At 42.8% G+C, this 21,762-nt stretch overlaps 1 protein-coding gene across 3 annotated transcripts in view; it reads left to right on the top strand.

Moving 5' to 3' along the window:
- Nucleotides 1-7,562, top strand: part of SEPTIN7 (septin 7) — a 75,811-nt gene extending 68,249 nt beyond the window's left edge. For 2 of the 3 annotated variants that reach the window (XM_082753914.1, XM_082753913.1), the window contains 4 exons: nucleotides 923-943; nucleotides 3,719-3,854; nucleotides 5,867-6,006; nucleotides 6,538-7,562. In XM_082753914.1, the coding sequence (XP_082610040.1) occupies nucleotides 923-943; nucleotides 3,719-3,854; nucleotides 5,867-6,006; nucleotides 6,538-6,577 (337 nt within the window). In that variant the 3' untranslated portion in view covers nucleotides 6,578-7,562. The remainder of the gene's footprint in view (nucleotides 1-922; nucleotides 944-3,718; nucleotides 3,855-5,866; nucleotides 6,007-6,537) is intronic. The other variant, XM_082753915.1, reaches the window with a different exon arrangement.
- The last annotated feature ends 14,200 nt before the right edge of the window (nucleotides 7,563-21,762 follow it).

A 21,762-nucleotide genomic window follows, 5' to 3' on the forward strand; every position in this document is an offset into this window, starting at 1 on the left:
AGTGAGTTTCAACATAAAACCATATTTAATTGAAAGTCGTGTTGTATACTGTAAAGATCAGCCTTATTTATCTAGAGATTTGTTCAATAAACTGGCACACTGGGTCACAAAATACACAATGCATAAATCCTTCTAACTGCCTAGTTTAAACTACTTCTAACTCCTTTTGACCATATTCTTACTGTTATCTTACCAAAAAGCCAAGATTCTCTGCTTCCTTTTCACCAGAGAGAAGGAAATTCAGTGAAATAGTTCTAGGGTATTAAACCCATCTTACTTGTTGTGAGATTTAATATGAGAATCTTGTTTTCAGACTATTTTTTCTCCTCTATGGTGTATGTGAAATGCTAACCCAACACAAGCTCAGGGTAAAGCATCAAGGTCAGGGGAAATAACTGCAGTGAAGCTTCCTCCAGAGCTGAGCACAGCCTCCGGTGAGACCTCTGCTGGCCATTGATGTGAAGTGCTCTTTTTGCAGCACAGGAACATTATTAATTTCATTAATAAAAGGACATCATTGATAACATCCTTTACTAGGAGATAATTTTTAATGAGTAGATAAGCCTCGATATGGCTTCGGTTTCATAAAACTTGTTTATAGCAAGTGGTTGTTTGTGTCACTGAACTATTTAAAATTGCTTGAAGAGCTTGCATACTCTAGGTAAACTATTGCTGAAAATATCTGCACATCAAATCTGCATTAATATCTACACGGTGTAGTGATTTACTAACTGAACTTTAAATATAATAAGCTTTAACTAACAGTCTTTCCTGTTACTGTGAAAAACTTGCTTTCTGGGGGAGCAGATAATTAGCTTTAGGACTCTATTAATAATGAATTTACTTTTTTAATTACTGCTTTTTGGTTTTGTGGTTTTATTTAAGCATGCTAAGCTAAGCCTCTGTATTTTTTGTTTTTTAGATTTGACACAGTTGAAGGCATGTAAGTGGTCATTTAAATTTTTCCAAAAAACTTAGACAAAAATTATTTAAACACAAAAAGGGTTTTACTGTTTAATGTTTCAAATTTATAACAGTTTTCTGTTATCCAGCTCTTGGCATTGTTTTTTTTTTCCCTAGCTGTTTTTTGTTGTTGTTGGTTTTCTTATAAAGCACTGCTAATGTAAATTTTAAGAACTTATAAATAATTTCAGGGACAAATATCTCTGTAAAAACCCTTTCTCTTTGGGAACTTTTTGGCTAAGCCTCAAGACAAATACGGTCAAATTTCAACAATGAGTAGAAAAGGCTGTTTCAGTGCATAAATTGTGAAATTTACCCAGTTTCTATCTCAAGCTCCATCATGTTTATATAGATGCTTATGAAAATTCCACTAATTCATTATAGTTATCTGTAAATTTACAAGTTTTCATTGGATTGGGAAATCAATTACTTCAACCTTCTCTGACCATGGGTTTATCTTACTACTGGCTTGCAGAGGTTCCACTTTGCACATATGCAGAATAACTTTTTAACTTTTGCAGATCTTAGAGGGCTGCTTTAACACACATCCTGTTAAATCAGTTAAATGTTTTACGTATTTATTTAGTGTTTTGCTTTCAGCTCTTTTTTGCTTAAGCCCCTTGTATTATTTTATCCTGAAATAAAGGATAATGTGCACTTACCCATGTCACATACTTATGACCCAACAAAACTAGCTGTGACCTCTGTTGTAAAAATCTCAGCTGTAAAAGTTCACTTGTAAGTTTATCAAATGTTCTGTGCAGACTGTTTTTTGCCACTTTCTCAAATTCTCAAATAAGCTTGCCTGACATCTGTGTTAGATGATGAGGCTGTCAACAGAAGGACAGTACTACTTCCCTCCCAAGTCTATGGGAAATGCAGCAATGATCTGTTAGTATTCAGATCCATGTCTCAGTTAATTTTTGAAGAGCAGGCATATTTGAGAACTTTACACCTCTAAAAGGTAACAGTGAAATAATTTTATTAGGACAGATGGTTAGCTTACACAAATACTGCTACTCACCTCCTCTTTCATTCTCTTCTTACGCGAGATATTTTTTGTGTATTATTATATGTGACCCGTGTTTAACCAAGTTTTTTTCCTTGACAAAAGTTCCTAGCAGTTGGCCTTTTGAATGGCTAGAGTAAGCATTAAACTGAGGATCGGTTTCAGTTCCATATGTAATACAGAATTTTATTCACCAGTCCAAACTTGGCAACTATTAGTTCAGATTCAATCAGATTTTTTGTGGAAATGCCATTTTCTTTCTCCTTACCACTCCTGATCGTAACCTTTAAAGCACATTTTAAAATGCTGGTATTTGAAAAACTGTTCACATGGCCTAAACTTTATGGGACCCTGCTTACTTTCACTGTATGGCTAGTTGTCGAAAGCAAGCAATAAGGATAAACTGAGCCATTAACAGTCAAAACAGATCTTAAAAAACACATTTTAACTATGGCGAATATGTAAGCTCATTCCTTTAAGAATGAGTGGTACATTCTGAATCAAAATAGATGTTGCTAATTTTATTTCAGTCATTGCTGGAAGTTCCTTAATTAGTTTGCCTCCTAGAGTGCTTTTTCTGCATGAATTGAAGCAGAACAGTTTGGGGTTTTTATGTTTGTTTTAAGCACTGAAAGTGAAAATAATATTTCTGCTAGGATTTAAACTTGCCATCTCTAATTTATAATTTGCTTGCCTGAGCAAATTATGCATACATTACAGCAGATAGCCTCTGTTGTTGATTGTAACTGTTCCCTATACATTGTTTTCTCCATTTTTATCAATAAGACAACTAAAACTGATGTTTTCCAAAGCCATGCATTCTCAAAACTGAAAAAAGAGGCCAGTGATTTGTTTGGGTTGCTTTTGTTGAACAGCATGAAATTCTTATGATAAGGCTGCATATAGCAATCATCCTTAGATCAAAACCATCCTGTTTATTGGGTATTTAATATGAAACTTGCTGTTCAGAGCTTGCACCACATTCATGTGGGTCTCAAGCTTATATAGCTTTAAAAATTCTGTAGGATTCCAAAAAGTAGTAACCATTAAACAAACAAACAAACAAACAAATAAATAAATAAATATAAAGATATATAAAGATATTATTTTTTATACATCAATTTAATGAATAATTTTCTGAAGGAAATTCTTCCAGCTATCATTTTGATGAATGTTCAGTTGCCCAAAACTTTTTTGCTACTTTTTTCCAACTTCTTTGGAAGTATGACCACCTCGTTCAACACAGTTGCAATGCTAACTTGATGCTTACAATCACTCTGAACAGTGACAATTTAAAGGAAAAATGGGACTTCTGTCTGAAACTCTGTTAAAAATTTTTATTAATCTGTTCTACATAAAGGTTCTATCTATTGATTTTTATATATATTTGAACTGCAAAGAACAAGATGCCTGAAGATCACTTGGAAGATACTCATTTTTTTTTATTACTCGTAACTTTGGTTTATTCCCTACCCATGACCAGGTTCTACCAAAGATAAAAAGTCAAGAGCTTCTTTAACCGTAATGTAATATAAATCAAAAAGGGGGGAGAGGGGGGAGATATACTGTATGAAATTTCCTTTTGGTAGGAAGCTTAACAGTTAATGAAATAATGTAAAATGAATGTAAGCTGTGTTATTTATCATAATGCTTCAGGATTTTTATCTTTTTTTATACAGATACCCAAATATTACAGAAAGAAAAAAAGTTTTTATTAGCTAACTACTTCTTCTGGATTTGTGGCAGGAGCCCGTTGGCACAGATGGAAGAGGAAAGGAGAGAGCATGTAGCCAAAATGAAAAAAATGGAAATGGAGATGGAACAGGTGTTTGAGATGAAAGTCAAAGAAAAAGTTCAGAAACTGAAGGACTCTGAAGCTGAGGTAATGAAAATGTCTTAAATATGCTTGAAAGTGAACAAATACAAAGATGGTTCTTTTCTCCAAGGTTTTCCAACATTTTACGTGTAACAAAAACTCAGTTATTTTTCCCAACTTTTTCTCTTTGCTGAAATAGGATAAGCACAAACTTCAAATGCAACTTTAATGTTCATATACACTCTTGTTTTATTTTCACAATCACAGTATTTTGAAATACTCCTTAATTTTCTTACCCTCTCTTTTAAAATATTAAAATACTATTATTATTATTAAAATATTCCCCTCTTTGGAATATTTTATACCTGTTTTCTTACAATTGCTTAAAAAAGTTCTTCAGACTTTCATGTTTTACATAAGCTAATTTAGTAATAATAATTTGCTTTGCATACTGAAAAGGCATTTGAGGAACTTCTGATACAGTGTCTAAGGGATAATCTGAATAAGAGTTACTAGATGAAGAAAGAGGCAGGCATATCTTGTTGGCACTGTTTTTGTATCGTTTAAACATACATAAATTTTATTGATACTTAACTAATTTCTGTCTCATCCAGGTGAATGGATTTTATTCACAGTGAAATTGTTTTTATGGGTTTCAAGCAGCCCTTGAAGTGTTTTCTTTTTAAGAGACTAGTATAAAATTACATTAAACTAGAAAATTAATTTTAAGTTTTGGGTAAGCAGCTTCTCTCAAGAAGCTTAATGGAAGAGCTTTAAATAGTCAATGTTCATAAAGATGCAGTGTGGCTCCAAATTTGAGGGAAAGTGAGGAAATTTGGCAGGGTAGTTGAAATGCTTGCCAGTCTAGGCATTGTAAGGAGCCATTGTATACTGAATCAGGTTGATGGCTTGCATTTTTTTCAGTCTATTTTTTTGTTCATTAAAAGAAGTCAATAGGTAAACAAAGGATATAAATACTAAGGTAGACCAGTCAGAAATTTGAGAGTTTTAAAGCTAAGTGTTTTATTTGAATCACAGTGTTTATTTAGGTATTGATGAACTTCTGCTTCCTTAATTTCTGTAAATATTTCAAACCCATTTATAATTCTGGCTTCCACAATGTGCTGTGACAACAACTCTGTAGATAAATTGTTATATGGAAAAACAGGGCAAAAAAAACGTCTTTTTGCATGTACTATCTCTCGACTTTTTTCACTGATAGCATCTTGCTGAATTGAACAAACAATTAGAAACTGATAAGTTTTTTTTCTCCCCTTTCTTCATTCACGACTTCGTAAACTCCATTGTATATCTCTATAAGTAGGCAGTAGACCGTGCTGCGTTTAAAGTATATTAAAAAAAAAAAAAACGTAAAATCTATGTTAAAGGGTTTGCATAAGAATAAGGACTTGTAAGAGAGAAGAGGGAGTTTTAATGAAGTCATTTAAAAAAACCTGTTGCAGCACGTGAATGGGATTACTTTTCCTCACAGTGTCTCCATTCTTGCATCCAGGGCATTTGATTGCCGGTCCCATCACCAGAAGCTTTCAGGAGAGACTTCTTATGCAATACTGGCAGTGTAGACAATTCACTTCAGTAATACTACTAATAATTCGTTTAATTAGTGAGTAAATTAATCCATTTAATAATGTTTTTCCAAACAGATCCTTAATGTAGTTAACACTATAGGATGAAATCAATGTGTGTTTTTTTCCTCCAAAGTCAAAGCTACTATGTTATGTATTACTGATATTAAAATATTTTGTAATTTGCTTAAGGTTTGCATCAAATACCAACATTTCCTTGAGTTTCCTGTTGCTTGCTGCATGTAACTGGCTACAACTCCTATTTGTGACTCAGGCAGCATTTGGGGAGTTTTCTGTGAGCTTTACAACGTGTTTAAGGGATTTAAAACGCTTTTCTTTGTGTTTAATTATACCCATAACCTTAGAAGTTTTGGTTTAAGAGTTACTTTCTCTGAAGAGAAACTGATACTATCTCACTTTAGTATAGTTGCTGATGTTTGTTGCTGCAGTGTTCTGTGTCGTTGCTGAGTCCGTTCATGACTTTTTCTATAGCTGCAGCGACGCCATGAGCAAATGAAAAAGAATTTGGAGGCACAACACAAAGAATTAGAGGAAAAGCGTCGCCAGTTTGAGGATGAGAAAGCAAACTGGGAAGCTCAGCAACGTATTTTGGAACAACAGAATTCCTCCAGGTAAATTGATTCTTAATCTGCAGTTCATAGTAAATGTTCTGTAACTTTCTGTTAAAAGGAAATTTCCATAGTAATAATGGTCAGTGGTGTTTGACCTCTATGGAAATTCATTTAAAATCCAATAAAAAAATGAAACTGCATTTAGTTGCAGATGAACACCTCTCAAAAATACTGGGATTATTATTAGCTTCAAAAGCAAGTTTTAATCTGGAAAAATGCTATATTCATACATAGCCAGATCTATCTAAAAAAAATGTAGTATTTGAAAGGTAGATCGTATCAGACTTCTGAAGGGTGGAGAGTTAAAGCTTCAAGAATTAAACTGATTAAGTCTGCAATCCACAAGATAGGGTAACGTGATAAATGCACTGCTTGACTTCATGCACAAGTACGATGAATATAATACATTTTCATACAGTGTATTGGAACCTGTAAGACTTGAGAAAATGCTTATTTAAAAAAAAAATCATGTAAAAAGTGAATTTAATAACATGTATTCGATGTTTGACTTTTTTTTTTATATCATTGTAGAACCTTGGAAAAGAACAAGAAGAAAGGGAAGATATTTTAAATGCATCATTTTGACCACCAGTTACGTATTAGTTGCCAATATGCCAGCCTGGACATCAGTGTTTGTTGGATCTGTTTGATCAATTTTGCACCAGTTGTGTCCATAGTAATGGATTTAACAGCATGACAAATTTTTGTTAATTTTGATGGAGAATGAGATGCCTTGAATTGTCTAGGGTGTTGTGTACTTGGAAAAATAACAGCTCTAAGTACCTTTTTTCCTTTTTTTTTTTTTAAAACAGATGTCATTTTAATGCAAAAGAAAACATTTTACTGTTGTACAATCATGTTCTGGTGGTTTGACGGTTTACAGGATATTCAAAAATGCAAGGACTCAAGACGGTTTTTAGTGAGGACAAATTGCCATAATATGATGCAAACGATGCTTCTTTATTACTATAATACAAGAATTCCATTCAGTGCAGCATATACAATAATGTAATTTAGTCTAACACAGTTGACCCTATTTTTGACACTTCCATTGTTTAAAAGTACACATGGAAAAACTAAAGTCGTAGGCTTAAAGTGCACCTAAGCTTTTTATAACAACCCTTTTATGTTTTGGATTCTTTAAATATATGCTATTCTCATTTACTAACTTCTTTAGCCTGAAGGATCTCATTACTGCTTCATTTTTGTAATAACATTTAATTTAGGTATTTTTCCATATATTGGCCCTCCTAAATAGAATATAGCTTCTTTCATATGGTAGGAACCAGTGAGTAAAACTTTCCTTTAACTCCCTTTTTACATTTTATGGTAAGTAGCAGGAAAACACATTTATAGGTCATTTCTAGGCAAAATTGTGGAGTTAACTACCAACCTGTTTCTACCTGTGTGCAGTCTTTCTTTATTTTACTAGAAATGGGAATATGGCCTCAAGAAAAAGTCACCATTTCGCATTTAGCTGTATTCATATACTGCATTTCTGTATTTTTTTTGTTTGTATTGTAAAAAGTCACATAATAAACAATGTTGTGATGTAACACGGTGATGTGTCAGAAATCTTAAAGGAGTTGTATAGCCAAGCACTTACTCGGGAAGTGCTCCAGTTTTCTCTTTCCCACAGGCCTTGTCTTTGTCCCACATTGACCTGTCTTTGAATTGCCTGAGGAATTAGCCTAAGGTACAGAAATGCCTGTGAGTTGTTGAATTGTTAGTAAATCTTGTTTGAGTGAGTAGCTGGGGGCCAGCTGTGCTCTGCATTGGCTGAACAAGTATCTAGCTTGTCCAGAAGAGGGCACCAGCTGTCCACACGCTCCTGCTGTGTGTCAGACCTGCTCCAGGCCCAGGAATACTGCCTTTGCATCGTCTTTTATGCCCTATGGAAGCTTTTATGTGCATCTAGCTGCATTTTAACACATGTGCAGCCTCTTCAGGAACTTCTGTCATCGGCAAGCATTTGTTTTCTACCCTTTTATTTTGATTTCAAAGTGAATTGAGACAGTTTTAGTAGTAGTAGTAGTCAGGAATTTGGTATATAAAGAACAGAAAGAACAGTTGTAACTTCTTAAACTGTTGCAGACTCCTTATATCTTTTTGTTTGCCTGCAAAACAATGAAGAACAGCTTTTTTTTTTTTTCTTTTTTTTTTTTTTTCAGATGCCACTGTATTACCCCTGCTGCCATGCTTTCTTTTATGTGAATTACACTTATTGGAAATGTCATTTATTCATACAGCTTCCCAATGAAGAGCTTTTCAGTAGTCTGTATAAAGGACTCCTTTTAAGTACACTGCCTCTTTCTTTTCACAGAAGACACTGGTCATCAATAAGTAGACGTAGTTTTCCCTTTCAAATAAACAGAATTGCAAAATAATTGCAAAATCTCTTATCTTTTAATATATCACAGCTCCTGTCTGCCCTGCGTGCCCTCTCAGGTTTCAGTGGAATTCATGAAACTGAACAATGTGAAGAACAGGCAAAAGTTACTGCAAGGAAAAGAAGCGCCAGCTCTGAATTGCTTTTAGGATTGGTCAAAGCTCTGGATTTGCTTCCTATGGAAATGGTTGTACTTTAGCATTCCCATTTGTTCAGAAATAAGGATTTAAGTTATCAGCAAATAATTTTAATTGTACTTATTCTCTTTCTGTCCCTACCTTAAACCCACCCTCACCCCACCCCCCACATTTGGGGTAATCAGAAATGAGGTTATGCTCTCGTTAGGTCTTTGTATGAGGGCATAAAATATTATATAACATAATAGCTATTGTATTTGAATGAACATTTAGAGCATATGGAAATCAAATGTTCTGAGTTGGTTTTGGAAATGGAACATTGTCCGTTTGTTGTCCCTTCTGAACTTGTTTCTTAAATGCTTGGATTTTTATGGTAAGTTTGGGCTTCACCAGAAAAGTATGAGTTTGCCAAAAGTTAGATTTTTTTCAGAGTTTCCACACTTGTAATAAATAGAAATAAATAAAATTACCTTGAAAGAGTAATTGTGTAGCCAATAAAAATGTTTAAGCTGAAGAAGTACTATGACAGCCCATTTTTTCTCCCACTGAATATATAATAATAAAAACATTTTATTTCTGTAAACTAAAAACTCACTTTACTTAATAGCATCTTAAGCTTACTTATTTGTGTTGCAACTCAAAGTACCTGCAGCAGAGGCTTTGTTGTGGGCTGATGTATAGCAGTTGGTCAGAAACCTATTGCATCCAGGTGACGTTTTCTCTTGCCTCGCTTAGTTTCAGCTTCAGAAGGAGGCTGGGGGTGCACCAGGAGCTGTGAGGGGACGCAGCCAGGGCAGCTGGCACGCACTGCCCGCAGGGATGTCCCACACCATGCAGCAGTGGTGTGCTCAGCAATAAAACGGGGGACTGCCACCACTCAGGGAATGGCAGGGCATCACTCAGTGGGTGGTGAGCAATTGCACTGTGCATCGTTTGCTTTGTATATTCTCTTATTATTATTTTCCCTTCTATTTCTGTCCTACTAAATTGTCTTTATCTCAACCCATGAGTTCTACTTTTCCCCCTGATTCTCTCCCCCATCCCACTGTGGGATGGGGAGGAGGGGAGTGGGCGAATGGCAGCATGGTGCCCAGCTGCCTGCCAGGTTAAACCACAACATGGGATGATGTTGAGGGTTTCACTTTTCACAGCAGCTTTCCCATCTGGTAGTCACTGACCAGCTGGTGCCCTTTCTGGTTCTTCAAAAGGCCGCATACTGTACCTCCTGAGTTCAGGTGACCTTGTGTCACCCGAGTACTCCTTGTGAGCATGCTGCTCAAGCAATACCAAAAACACTCCTCAATTTGACAGCCTAGGGAGAGAGGTGATCTTCATAATATCCAGGAAAAGCATAACAAAGATGTCCTTACTTGTTTGAGAAGAGGGTTGGTTTGGTTTTCTTGATTCAAGAAACACCTCAGTCTGGCTTTAACACAAACAGCTTAAAACCATGTTTTTAAAGGTTTCAATACAAATAAATCAATATGGGAATCAGGGACTGGGTGGGAGATTAAAATTTTATGCTTTGGAAGTAAGCAAAAGGTGTGGCCAAACCAGGTGTAGCTGTAAGTGCGGAGCCGACCAGTATATTAAGGGTCCATCTTAGCTCACACAGTTTGTCCTTGGGTAGCAAGGGCAGGCTGTGTTATGTGCCCAAGCTAAGGGCTTGCTTTTCCTTGAGGGCTAGCTTTTGTATGCAATTCTCAAGTTTCTTGCCAGCTTAATCTTAATGTGTTCAAGCCTCTCAATACTGTTTACATTCCTCCATTGCCAACATCTCAGTTTCCTGGGCTTGTGCTCTTTAAGGTTCATGAAAGGCAATTACTCCCTTCTCCACAATCCGATCATGCTTCATCCCATATCCTGTCGAGGAACTTGTTCTGCTGGGTGGCTGGTGGGGTTGGTGGCCAGCCAGCGTGCCAGCCTGCTGCTGGAACCAGGACCTGCTGTTGCTCCTCCTGGAATGAGCTGCTCGCGTACCATCAGGAGCTGAGCACTTCTGAAATTCTGCATTGCCTTGTTGCTTTTCCCACCTCAGTCACATGGTTATTTCTCCAAGGGAATACTCAGCTAGTGCTCTTGGATGCTTCCATGGCTTTTATCCAGCCCCAAATGTTCCACTTCAGAAATGTGCGCTGTCTCCTGGTAAAAAAAAAAAAAACAGGAGAGGTAAGCTTCAGAGGGTGCGAATGGGATTCCTCACCCACCTGGTGATTGTGGAGCAGTGTGTTGTTCCACAATTACATTGTGCTGCTACGGCTTCTCCTAATTTTGATTATGTCCAGCAGTGAGGAAGCACAGCACACACGAGGTCTTTCTTTCCCTTCCTGTGGTCTCCAGGATGTGTAACTCCAGCTGTGAGACCTGGGAGCCCAAACAATTCATCAGGATCCACCTTGGGGACCCTCAGGAGGTAGGAGGGGAGCAGGGTCTGCAGAGCAGGCTGGGCAGCCAGCCAGAGATGCTGCCGAGGCACCCGCAGCTCTGCCCCAGGGAGCAGCTTTGCTTAATGCAAGTGCTAATAATCTGCTCTGTGTGCTGCACTCTTCTAATGAGCTTTTAAAAGCAAATGACTGAGGGAACCAGGTTTCCAAGTGATATAATGAGAAGAAACCGCTGACAGACTTAGGGAAATGAGTAGAAATCTTCATCCATTTGCCTCGTGTTTTGGAGTGCAGCTCAAGTTCTCTCATCTTCCTGTAATGTATCACCTCGGTGCTGGCATCCGGAGAGGTCTCTGAGGCGGCCACAATGCTTGTTTTTTGCAGCTAGAGCAGTTTTCTAATGAAGGCGATCATCTTGCAGCTTGCCCTGAGATAGCCTGCGTAAGTCAAGATAAAATTTGTGGTTTTGATTTATTAAGAGAATATTATTCCTCTGCCTTCTCCAATTCCCTCCTTGTCTGCTAGCAATAATCTCATGGAAGCCCAAGGAATGGAAAGAGCAGCTGTTGAGCAATGTCAGAGACAGGTTTTATAGTTCTTAAAGATTATTGATAGCCAAGAGGAACCTGTTTTCTACTGCCAAGAGCTTCTCATGAAGATATTAAAATAGTTTGTTCCTTCCCTTTGGAAGCCACTGGATCACTTCTTCCTAAAGTGAAACATCCCCATGTGCTCGTGAGGTGAGCACACACAAACCATGGCAAGTACTTCTCAGGAGAGAAGTGGCACCCAGTAATGTCTCACCCAGTGCCATGGCTTCAGATCTTACACAGCCTGTCCCACGCTAGTCACAATGATGCTGTGTTTTGTGGACTGTGCTTGTCTTGCAAGGGCAGCACCATTTGCAGGGTGGCTGCTGCCTTTTGGAGCGAGGGCTGCCCTGCTCCAGCCCCTCCCTTGCCCATCATTGTACGGGGCTGCAGCTTGCCCCCAGCTTTGCCCTGGTTTCAACCGCAATGTGCCTGTCTGAAGCTGTCCTGATTTCCAGCAGCACAGCAGTAAATGAGGTTCTGAAGTCTCCACTGATCTGAATTTTGCTTATGCTGGAGAAGGTGGTGTTAAAATCTGGAGACAATTTTTTGCCACCATCTTCATTCTGGCCAAAGCAGCCCTGCTCTTTGGGTGTCAGCAAAGGTAAACCAGAGCCACAGCAGGGTGCAGGCACTGATTTCTCCCTAAGAGAAAGCCTGTGCTTTATGTTGCAAGCCTGAAAACTGCGAACAGCCTTCAGGCTTCCACCTGGCTAGCAAAGACCATTGAGAACTTGGATGAGTCACCTAAGTCATTATTTTCTTTAGTTCTCCATATAGAAAAGAGAACAAATCACAGATACTCTGGTCTCCATGCAAAAGCAAAAATGTCACCTTTCTTGTGGGAGATGAGGGCAGGGGCTTGAGTATTAGTGAAATTGAAGCAGGTTTGGCCACAGTGAACAGCTGAGAGTCCTGTCACCTGCTAGGGCATGAGCCAGTGCAGCTGCTTGCTCATTGCCTTCACTCCCTGCTGCTGCTTTGTGTTTCTGTGTCCTGTGTGGAGCTGAGAGCTCAGCCGCTCCTCATATGTCTTTCCCTCTAGGCCCTTCACCATCTGGACACTTTCCAACAGTTTTACATCCTTTTTGTACTGTGGTGCCCAGAACTGCACACAGTACTCGAGGTGAAGCTGGGCCAGCGCAGAGCAGAGCGGGACAATCACCTTCCTTGACCATGCCATGTGATGCCATGCTTGATGCACCCCAGGATACGGTTAGCCCTCCTGGCTACCAGGGCACACTGCTGGCTCACATTCAGCTTGCTGTCAACCACAGCTCCCAGATCCCTCTCTGCAGGGCTGCTCTCCAGCGTCTCATTCCCCAAATGTGTATAAATATCTGAGGGAGGGTGTCGAGAGGATGGAGCCGGTCTCTTTTCAGTAGTGCCCAGCAACAGGACGAGAGGCAACAGGCACAAACTGAAGCACAGGTGGTTCTGGCTCAATACGAAGGGGCACATCCTTACTGTGAGGGTGACGGAGCACTGGCACAGGTTGCCCAGAGAGGTTGTGGAGTTTCCTTCTCTGGAGATAATCAAAACCCGCCTGGATGCCATCCTGCACAACGTGCTATAGGTGATCCTGCTCAGCAAGGATGTTGGACTAGATGATCTCCAGAGGTCCCTTCCAACCCTGCCCATTCTGTGATGATTCTACGATGACACCACCACTTCAGGTAACCAAGAGATGCTGTCCGTTTCTGCCATCCTCCTGGGACAGCCAAGAGCTGATGATGTTCCTGATATTCTTTAAACAACTCCTGATTTTTCATGCCCGTTCCCACTTTATTGGGCCAATTTCCTTGTGCCTAGGCTCTTTGTCACCATCCCAGCTGATGTTTCCCAGATTCTTGTGTCCCCCCGATGGTCTCTTCAGGATGTCTCTTGTGCTCAGGTGTCCAGCTGCATGTCAAGGACATCCCTGGCTCTCAGGTGCAGTTCCCAGGTCGAAGGCCGAGCTCCTGACCTGGACCCCAGCCTGGCAGACATTGCTCCTGTTGGTGTGGAGCAGCCATTTCATGTCAGCATCGTCTCATGACAGGTTACTTCTGTAAGTGCTGCCATCAGGGGCACCCCGAGACCCTTGTGATGTCACCCCAGAGTCACTGCCACCCGATGGCCTCACAAAAGGCAGCTGGCCATAAGTCCCCCAAGTGTCCAGCCTGCATTCAGTCCAGCTGGTGACACTTTAGAGATTGAGGTCCCACAGCTGGAACGTGAGAGGATCCATCTTGGCTGCGCAGGGCCCAGCAGGAGGAGCCGGGGGCTGGTGACCATCCAGGCCACCAGTCTGGGCCCTGCATTTAAGAAAAAAAAAAAAAATCCTAAAAAGCAACCTAGATGGAAGTAGTTCGGGGGATGGAAAATTATCATGGAATTGGGTAACTGGGTGACAGCAGCAGCCATAAAGGTGAACTTGCCCTATCAGGAAAAAGGCTGACAGAAAAAGTCTCCTGATTCAGCTCCCAGATAACAAGAAAAGAAGCGAGTAGCTGTGTAACTCCATCCTGCTCTGAGACCTTACAGGAAGCAGCCAGAAGCACGTCCAGATTTAATCAGCTGGATTTCCTACACTTTGCATCTCCATCCTTACTGAGCAGGGAGCTCTGCTGGATTTTCTCCCCTGGTCCCCAGATGGATGTTTGGTGGTGTGCCGTGGCTCAGCACACCCAGCTCTGCCCTGCTGTCCCCTCCCCAGCACCATGACTGCATCTGCAGCCGAAGCTCTCCCCGGGGCAGGTGTAATTGATGGCCAGGGGGAAAAAATTGTGCTGGGGGAACAGTGATCTAGCCTTGCTGCTGCATCAGCTGTGCCTGCAGAACAGCCCAGGCTACATTGGTCTTAGTTCTTTCTGATCACCAAGCCACCCTCTCAGAAAATGAGTCTTTTTTTTTCTTTTTTTTTTCTTTTTTTTTTCTTTTTTTTTTTAATACCAAGCTGTGTATGCTCTAATCCTCAATACTATGACCTAATTTTTCTGCAAATAAGGGCAGCAGTTCAACACCTGCTCCTAGTGTGTTTAGCTTAAGCACTATTTATAGCTCTTTCAAAACAGCAACAATAATAATAAACACTTCTGTCTCAGGTTTGGTTTCAGACCCCCAAGACTTGGCCAGCTTTTATCTTCATCATACCAGAAGACTTTCACCTTGTACCAAGATGAGGGAAAATGGCCTCAAGTTGCAGCAGGGAGGTTTAGGTTGGATATTAGGAGAAATTTCTTTACAGAAAGGGTTGTGTGGAGTTGGAATAGGCTGCCCAGAGAAGTGGTTGAGTCACTATCCCTGGAGGTCTTCAAAAAACATGTTGATGTAGAACTTAGTAGCATGGTTTAGTGGTGGACTTGTCAGAACTAGGTTAAAGGAGGTTGGACCAGATGATCTAGGTCTTTTCCAACCTGAACAATTCTATGAGTTTATGAAGAGGCACCAAAGCAGATGTGGCCCCCTGTATACCTATCTGGGCTCTTCTGGAGACTTTGCTGCTGTCTGCTTGCTGTCACAGACCACCAACTGAAATCCTGACTGCAGTGAAGAAACTCTGCAGGGAGGGACTGTTGCACAGGTCATGGTGTTTGCCAGGGTACAGTGGAAGAGAAGCTGATGAAAGCTGATTTAGAAGCATGGAAGGTTAAATGTTAGTGCCCTGACCAGAACATGCAGTACTTCCTCACCACCTTCTTACCAGGCTGCAAAAACTCAGAAATGACCAAAAGCCACCAAAGCCCGGGGGAACTAGTGTCTGCCTGTATTTAAACAGCAGGTGGCAACATCCTCTACTGTATGAAATTCTACTGAAGTTCTCAAAGGGTTTGTTTTCTTTCTCTTGGAGCTGAAGAAACAGCGGGCTCTGTTTCCAGCCCCTACATTTCTCAGGAGCAGTTTGCCAATGACTCCAAAGGAAAACCTTTGGAAATGCAGTGGACAAGTATCTTGAAGTAGGACTACAGTTCCTCTCTAGAGAAGGGTTTTTTTTTGTTGTTGTTGTTGTTGCTGTTTTGTTTTTCCTGTGGGTCAAATAGTTTTCCCTGGAAATAGTCAGTGGTGTGTGAAGGCATGTGGGAATGCCTCCATGCATGCTGACAAATGTTTTTTATACAAGACAGCTTTGACAAGATTAGGGAAAGATGCAGAAAAAAAGCTTTCACTGAACACAGGGATGTTCATGTGTGTGTTTTAATGGCTTCTTAAATGCATGATTTGGAAAAACATCTGCAATTTCCCATACCCACACTTCCCTGCAGGGAAGTGCTTGGTGGTACCTCTCTCCTCTAGAACCTTCCTCCTCCTCCTCCTCCTGCTCCTCTTCCTTAGTGTATTTCTTGCATTTCCTTTAACAGTGTGTTGATGGAGTTGCTACTATTATTCTGTCTAGCTCCACCACGAAATCTCAGCTTCCTCACGAAGTACAGTTGTGTGGGCCTTGGCTTGCAAGCAAAGACTTTAAGCATGGATTCAAGCCTTGACCTGGAATCTCCTGGCACCGTGTTGATGCCACAGTGCTGAGACCTGAGATATCCAGGTTTCATCAGCCTTGGCTCTTGGCATTCCAAGTTCATCGACCACAAACTTGTAATCAGCCCAGAGCTGATAGCTTGGACATGACTTAGCCCCAGCATCTGGACAGGTGTCTAGGAGTAGTCCCAAAAGGGAGAAGGCCAAAACTTTTTAAAATGGGAGCTGTTGGAAGAAGCCTAAAATTAGGGCATTTGTGGCAAAAAAAAAAAAAAAAAAAAAAAAAAAAAAAAAAAAAAAAAAAAGGATCCAGGCAAAAGGGCCAGGGTCCATACAAGAGTGGTTTAATAGTGTGATTTCTGATTACTCAAAGAACATTGGTTAAATTCTTCCCATTGTGTCTGTTGTTCTTCTGAAGCATCTCTATGGTCCAGTTCTTCTTTACCTCTCTCTAGCAAAACCAAAATGTCCTGGGTATGAAGTATGAGGGACAACGTGATGTGCAAAAATTTGATGTTTAAAAACAATAATAATAAAAAGTCAACCAACCAACTCCCCTTCTGAATGCAGTGCAATTCTGCTTGGCACATTCAGATCTGGCAGTAGTTGCTAATGGTGCAGATGAGTTGCTGCACAGAATGGTGCAAAATCTACATAGTGAGCTTCAACTCCAAGAAAGCAGACAATAATATTCCATAAAAGCACAGTCTGTAAATTCCATCTCATCTGGGGCACTGACAGACAACCCTGAGGTCCAGAGGTGAGGTCACATATTTTTTTAAACACACAAGAACTGACAAAATAAGTGAGACTATTATGGACAAAACAGCAGCCAGAAAATGAAGTCAGATTACAGGGTTTTGGTACAACAAAAGGTCATCTCTGTAGCTATGCAGACAGTAAAGGCTAGCCCAGAAAGTCCTGAAAATTCCCAAAGAGATGAAGAGGATTTAAAGGCTACTAAAATATTTCTGTGCATAAAGATGAGTGGTCAGCAGTAAATGCCTCAAAGCCCAGCAGATGACATTTGAAAGTGGTGAGGAGACCAGTTTCTTAAATCACAACATTATTTAAGTAGCAAAGTTCATTTTGGGCACTGGCAACAAAGATGCTTCCCCTTTCTTTTTTATCTTGTGCTCTTGCAGTGGCTGTCATTCTGGGATGGGATTCACATTACTCTTCAGTTAGTTTTCCATTTGCCTCAAAGTCTTCCTTTTAAAACATGCTCTCAATGTTGTTCTTGTACATACCATGTTGATGTCTACCAATCTTTTCATCCATGAGGACAATCCCCAGCCATATGGAGCTGTGGTAATACAGCTGCACGGAGATGAATGCAAGCAAACATTCCCATTTACTTAGAAATTAAATATGCCACAACAATAAAAGGCATGAGCTCAACACCTGCTGCTTCCTACTTGATGATTTCAGTTCCTCTTCCACATGCTCTTCCTGCACCAGTGTTCAAAACCTGTGGCGCCGGTGGTAGCTGTGGCTCCGTCTGGACTGACATGATGGTCACATTTTGGAGGAACTGGACTGGCTCTGGGATTATCTGAGACAACCTGAGCTGTGCATGTCCCTGTGACTGGCTCGGCTGCACAGGCACCTCTGGGGCTGAGGGGGCTGGCCTGTGTCTTTGCAAAGCTGCTGTCTGTCAATTGTCTGCTTAAGTGGAGATGCTGTGTGTTTGTGGGGGGACATCAAAGCTCCCCTGGTTCCACTCCAGGGTGGGTGCTCATTTACAGCAAAGCCTCCAAGCAGCATTTGGGCCTAATTCCTGCAGAAAGGCAGCTCCACTGCCAGCTGTTACAACTCCACTGACCTAATTCGGGAGCTGGGGGCCAGCACGTGCCGTCCCTGTTCATCATCCCACACCAGCAGCCCGGCTCTGGTGTCCCTGCAGTGTCCTTTGGGTCCTGAGTCATTGCAGTGGTGGTCATGGCTCTGTGGGGCAGTGGGGCCCGAATTTGTGGCTGGCCACGGTGGGCATGCAGCTGGCAGCATCCTGCCCTGCTGAGCCCCGTGGGATGGGCACAATGTGGGGCTCAGTGCTGGGGGTGCTGAGCTGGTTTGCTGCACCATGAGCTGGGTTTTAGGGGATGTCTGCCTTCAGATAGGGGGGGATTTGGGGCAGGGATGTTAAATCCCTGTGGGTCCCTGGGAGCAGGGTCAGAGATGGACGGGAGGTGGTACACCACAGCCTGGCAAGCAAGTGGAAATTTTGCTGATCAGCATGGCTTTCTCCTTCTCAGGGCCCCAGTAGAGAGGCAGTGGTATGGGAATGGGTGCTGGGCTTGGGGTGCTGAGAGCTGCTGGAGGTCTGTCTCCCCATCCCTTACTCGCTGTTTTTTTTTGCCAGCTCTGCATCTGGCTGGGTCAAGAGCCTGACTCTGGATGCAGGTGCACAGGCTTGTGTGGAAAGGGCAGCAGATAGCCTTCAGATATTGTTTATCAGAAAAATAACCATGATTTTGCATTTTGCCCTCAACCCACGTTTGCTGTCCTTACTGATCTTATCAGCTTCTGTTTACTAGGCCGGTTTCAAGCACCCAGAGCTGGCTCCAACCCTGGAGAGCAACCCACACAGAGTGACACTGCGGCTGGGCCCATGCCATGCAGGAGCTCAGCTCGGACATCCTGGCCATGGGCCCACCATCGTTGCTGGCTCAGGGGGTCCTCAAGCAATCTGCTCGTGCTGCAGAGGCACCAGCTTTTCAGTCTGAAACACCAGGACAGGAAGGTAGAAACACTTTCTCGGACAAAAACTTGCAAGATTCCTGAATGGACAGCACTGCAAAATTATGTGGCAGGTGCTTGGCACATGGTGCCCATGGAAGAGGTGACACCTGGCAGGGGGGATGGCCCTCCACCAGCTTCCCAAATAACTTCAGTTCCCAGCCAGCTCTTGCCAAATAAGCAGTGAAACAACTGGGTTGCAGCTTCCATGTTTTTATGAACCCCTCATTACCTACGGAGATAGTGGGTTCGTGGTTCGTGCTGCACACTGACCAAAGTCTCCATCCTCTGGGTGGAGATGATGCCTCATGCAAAGCCTCCTGTGCCACTGCTTTTGGCGTAGTAAAGATGAGGGTTGCTTCCTTGGGCCCAGCAAGGAGCACCAGGTAACTGTTTGCACGGTGTTGGGAGGTGATTTATTAGTGCTGAACTTCTCGTTAACCTCACAGAGGAAGAGCTTGGCCCCTGTCCGAGCTGGGGAAAGTAGCAGGGCTGGAGCCAAAGACACAACAGGATGAACTCTGTGTTCTTGGCAGCTCTGGGTCTTGAGCTACTACCTCAGGGAGTCATCAGCCTGTGGCAAGCGTATCTGAAATCCAGCCACCAGCTAACCCTGGTGTGAAGCAAGCAGCATCTGGGGTTACCTGCCCTTGGGTTCAGAGGCAGCCTGCTTTCCACAGCTGGCACCAGTGCAGTAGATGTTGGGCCTGCATTCTGCAGGTGGCTCAGGAGAAGGAGGCTCATAAAAACATCTAATTCCGTGTCTCCTTCTCTGGCCAATGCCTCATCCCACAGGACAAAAAAAGGTGGCTGAGACTCCAGCAGCAGGGAGGTAGCACCCCAGCCACCTCGGTGCATGGCTCACCCTGCCTGGAGAGCCATGCCCAAGCCCTACCTGGGGTATTTCTCCCCACTGTCTCAGGATGAGAAGGTGAGGAGAGCCTCAGCAAGGATGTCTGAGGGCCATGTGTATGCCCAGGTCTAGGGTTGGGATGGTTTGGGGTAGAAACATTGTGAGCTTCCCCAAAACCTCAGCTTGGTTCCAACTGCTGCTGAAATACAGTGTGACCTGGGTGCCTTGGAAAGCTCAGCATGGCTCCAGAGGCAGATCCCTGTTTGAGTGTTGGTGATCCCATCCTAAGACAGACAAGAAGAGAAATTCCTGCTTGGAGGACCCAGGTTTGAGAGCTGGGCTGGGGACACAGCCCCACTCTGTGCTTTGGTGTGGGGTTGGCAGTGTTGGCCCCAGCTATCTTAACTAGTGGGCAAGGACAGGAGAAGCCAAACACCTTCACCAAAACCCATTGACACACCATGTAGTGTTGGCTCGCTGTTGGCTCACCGCACCGCTGCAAGCCAGGAGGGAGGAACAACTCAGGAAGGAATTGTGCATTAGGGAGAAGCACCTTTCCCACTTAATTTTAGCAGCAGCCAGTGGTGTTTATGGGAATTTCTTCTTCCTACGTGTTTCTGTTGATTGCCTGTTGGTCACCAGCAGCAGACAGATGTGGGGATGCTCCCCGAGGATGCTCTCTCTGGGCAGGCATAGTAAAGCAAGCACTGCTTTGTGATGGCTCAGGCCCTGCTGGGAGGCTATCATGCTGTTCCAGGCCGTGCATCTTCGTTAGTGTTTAATGGCATAGCTTGTTTAATTAGCACACCTGCTCAGTGGTGGGAAATGGCTGGATGGCACTCTGAAGCCTCGTGCATCACCTCTCCTGGACAGAGCAGAGCAGGGGCTCTGCAGGCTCTGGAAACACACCAACAGCTGCACAGGGCAGAGCAGAAAAGGCTCAGGCTCATCACCAACCCCAAAGATCCCAGCACCTTCCTGGGGTGGTAGCTGTGAGTGATTGCTGACCCCCATCAGCTGGGATGCAATCCCCTGCAGCTGCCGGTTGTATGGCTCAGGTTATACAGGGAACCGGAGGCTGTTGTTTTGTGGCTGTGTTTCCACTCTGGTCCATGTGCTGTTGCAGTGGTGACCTCAGGAGAGAGATTTCCAGCATCTGAGGGCAGGGGTGGCTGGTAAATCCTTCTAAGTGAGGGGGGAAAGGAAGGTTTTAGACCTAAATTGTTGTCTCTCATATTCATTCTATATAGCTTAAGAAGCCAAATTTTATGTGCTGAGATTCAAACCCTTCTTTGACAAAGATTTTGGGTTTAAGGTGGTTCATCACAGCCCCTTACACAGTGTGTTTTACCTCCTAAATGTATCTGGGGGCTGCTGTCCCTGTAATGGAAACCAAAGCATGAGCAGGTTGTAGGGCTTGGTGGTGAAAAGAAGAAACAAGTTCTAGGGTTTTAAGTCCCTGCTGTGGGGCAGCTGGTGTGCAGCTCTGTGTGGAGCAAAACAGTGTGTTTGGGAAGGAGAGGTGCTGTGAGATGTTCAGTGGCTGTCCAAAAAAGCATTGCAGCTAGCAGTAAAGAGCAACAGTTTACTAATGGTGAGAGGGGCTGAAATTAATTGTTCAAAAAGCAGCCTTGGGGGATGGATTCATGGTTTCTTAATGTGCCAAACCATGCTGAGGAATGTGGCTTGGCTGGAGAGCCGCCTGAGGTAGGTCTGGCAGCACTCCTGACCGTGGGGTACGCAAGGAGCTGCATACCCATATACGTGCTGCTGTGCAGCTGAATGGGGAAAGACATGAGTTCATCTGCCCTGATGGCCTGGTTCACATGTTGGGGTTGGAACTGGGTGATCCGTAAGGCCCCTTCCAGCCCAAACCACTCCGTAACTCCATGTGGGCATGGCACTGAGGGACTTGGTCTACCGGTGGGGTTCAGCAGCTGAGGCTGGTGGCTGGACATGATGACTGTGAGGGTCTCTTCCAACCTAGGTGGTTCTCCGTGGCTGTGTAACTCCTGGCCTGTGGCACAGGTGGCTTTCTGCATTCTGGAGCCTTCTGTAGTCATCCACACCAGCACTGCTATCTGTGCTCCTTGTTCTTCTTCCCTGGACAGACCGCATGGGGAAGATGCAGTCACATCTTCATGCCACGAGTTGCAGAATCCCTGTGTAATTCCTGCTGTGTCCAGCACAAAGGAGCCTCTAGCCAGCC

Source organism: Aythya marila (assembly GCF_965140915.1).
Source record: "Aythya marila genome assembly, chromosome: 2".
NCBI lineage: Eukaryota > Metazoa > Chordata > Aves > Anseriformes > Anatidae > Aythya > Aythya marila.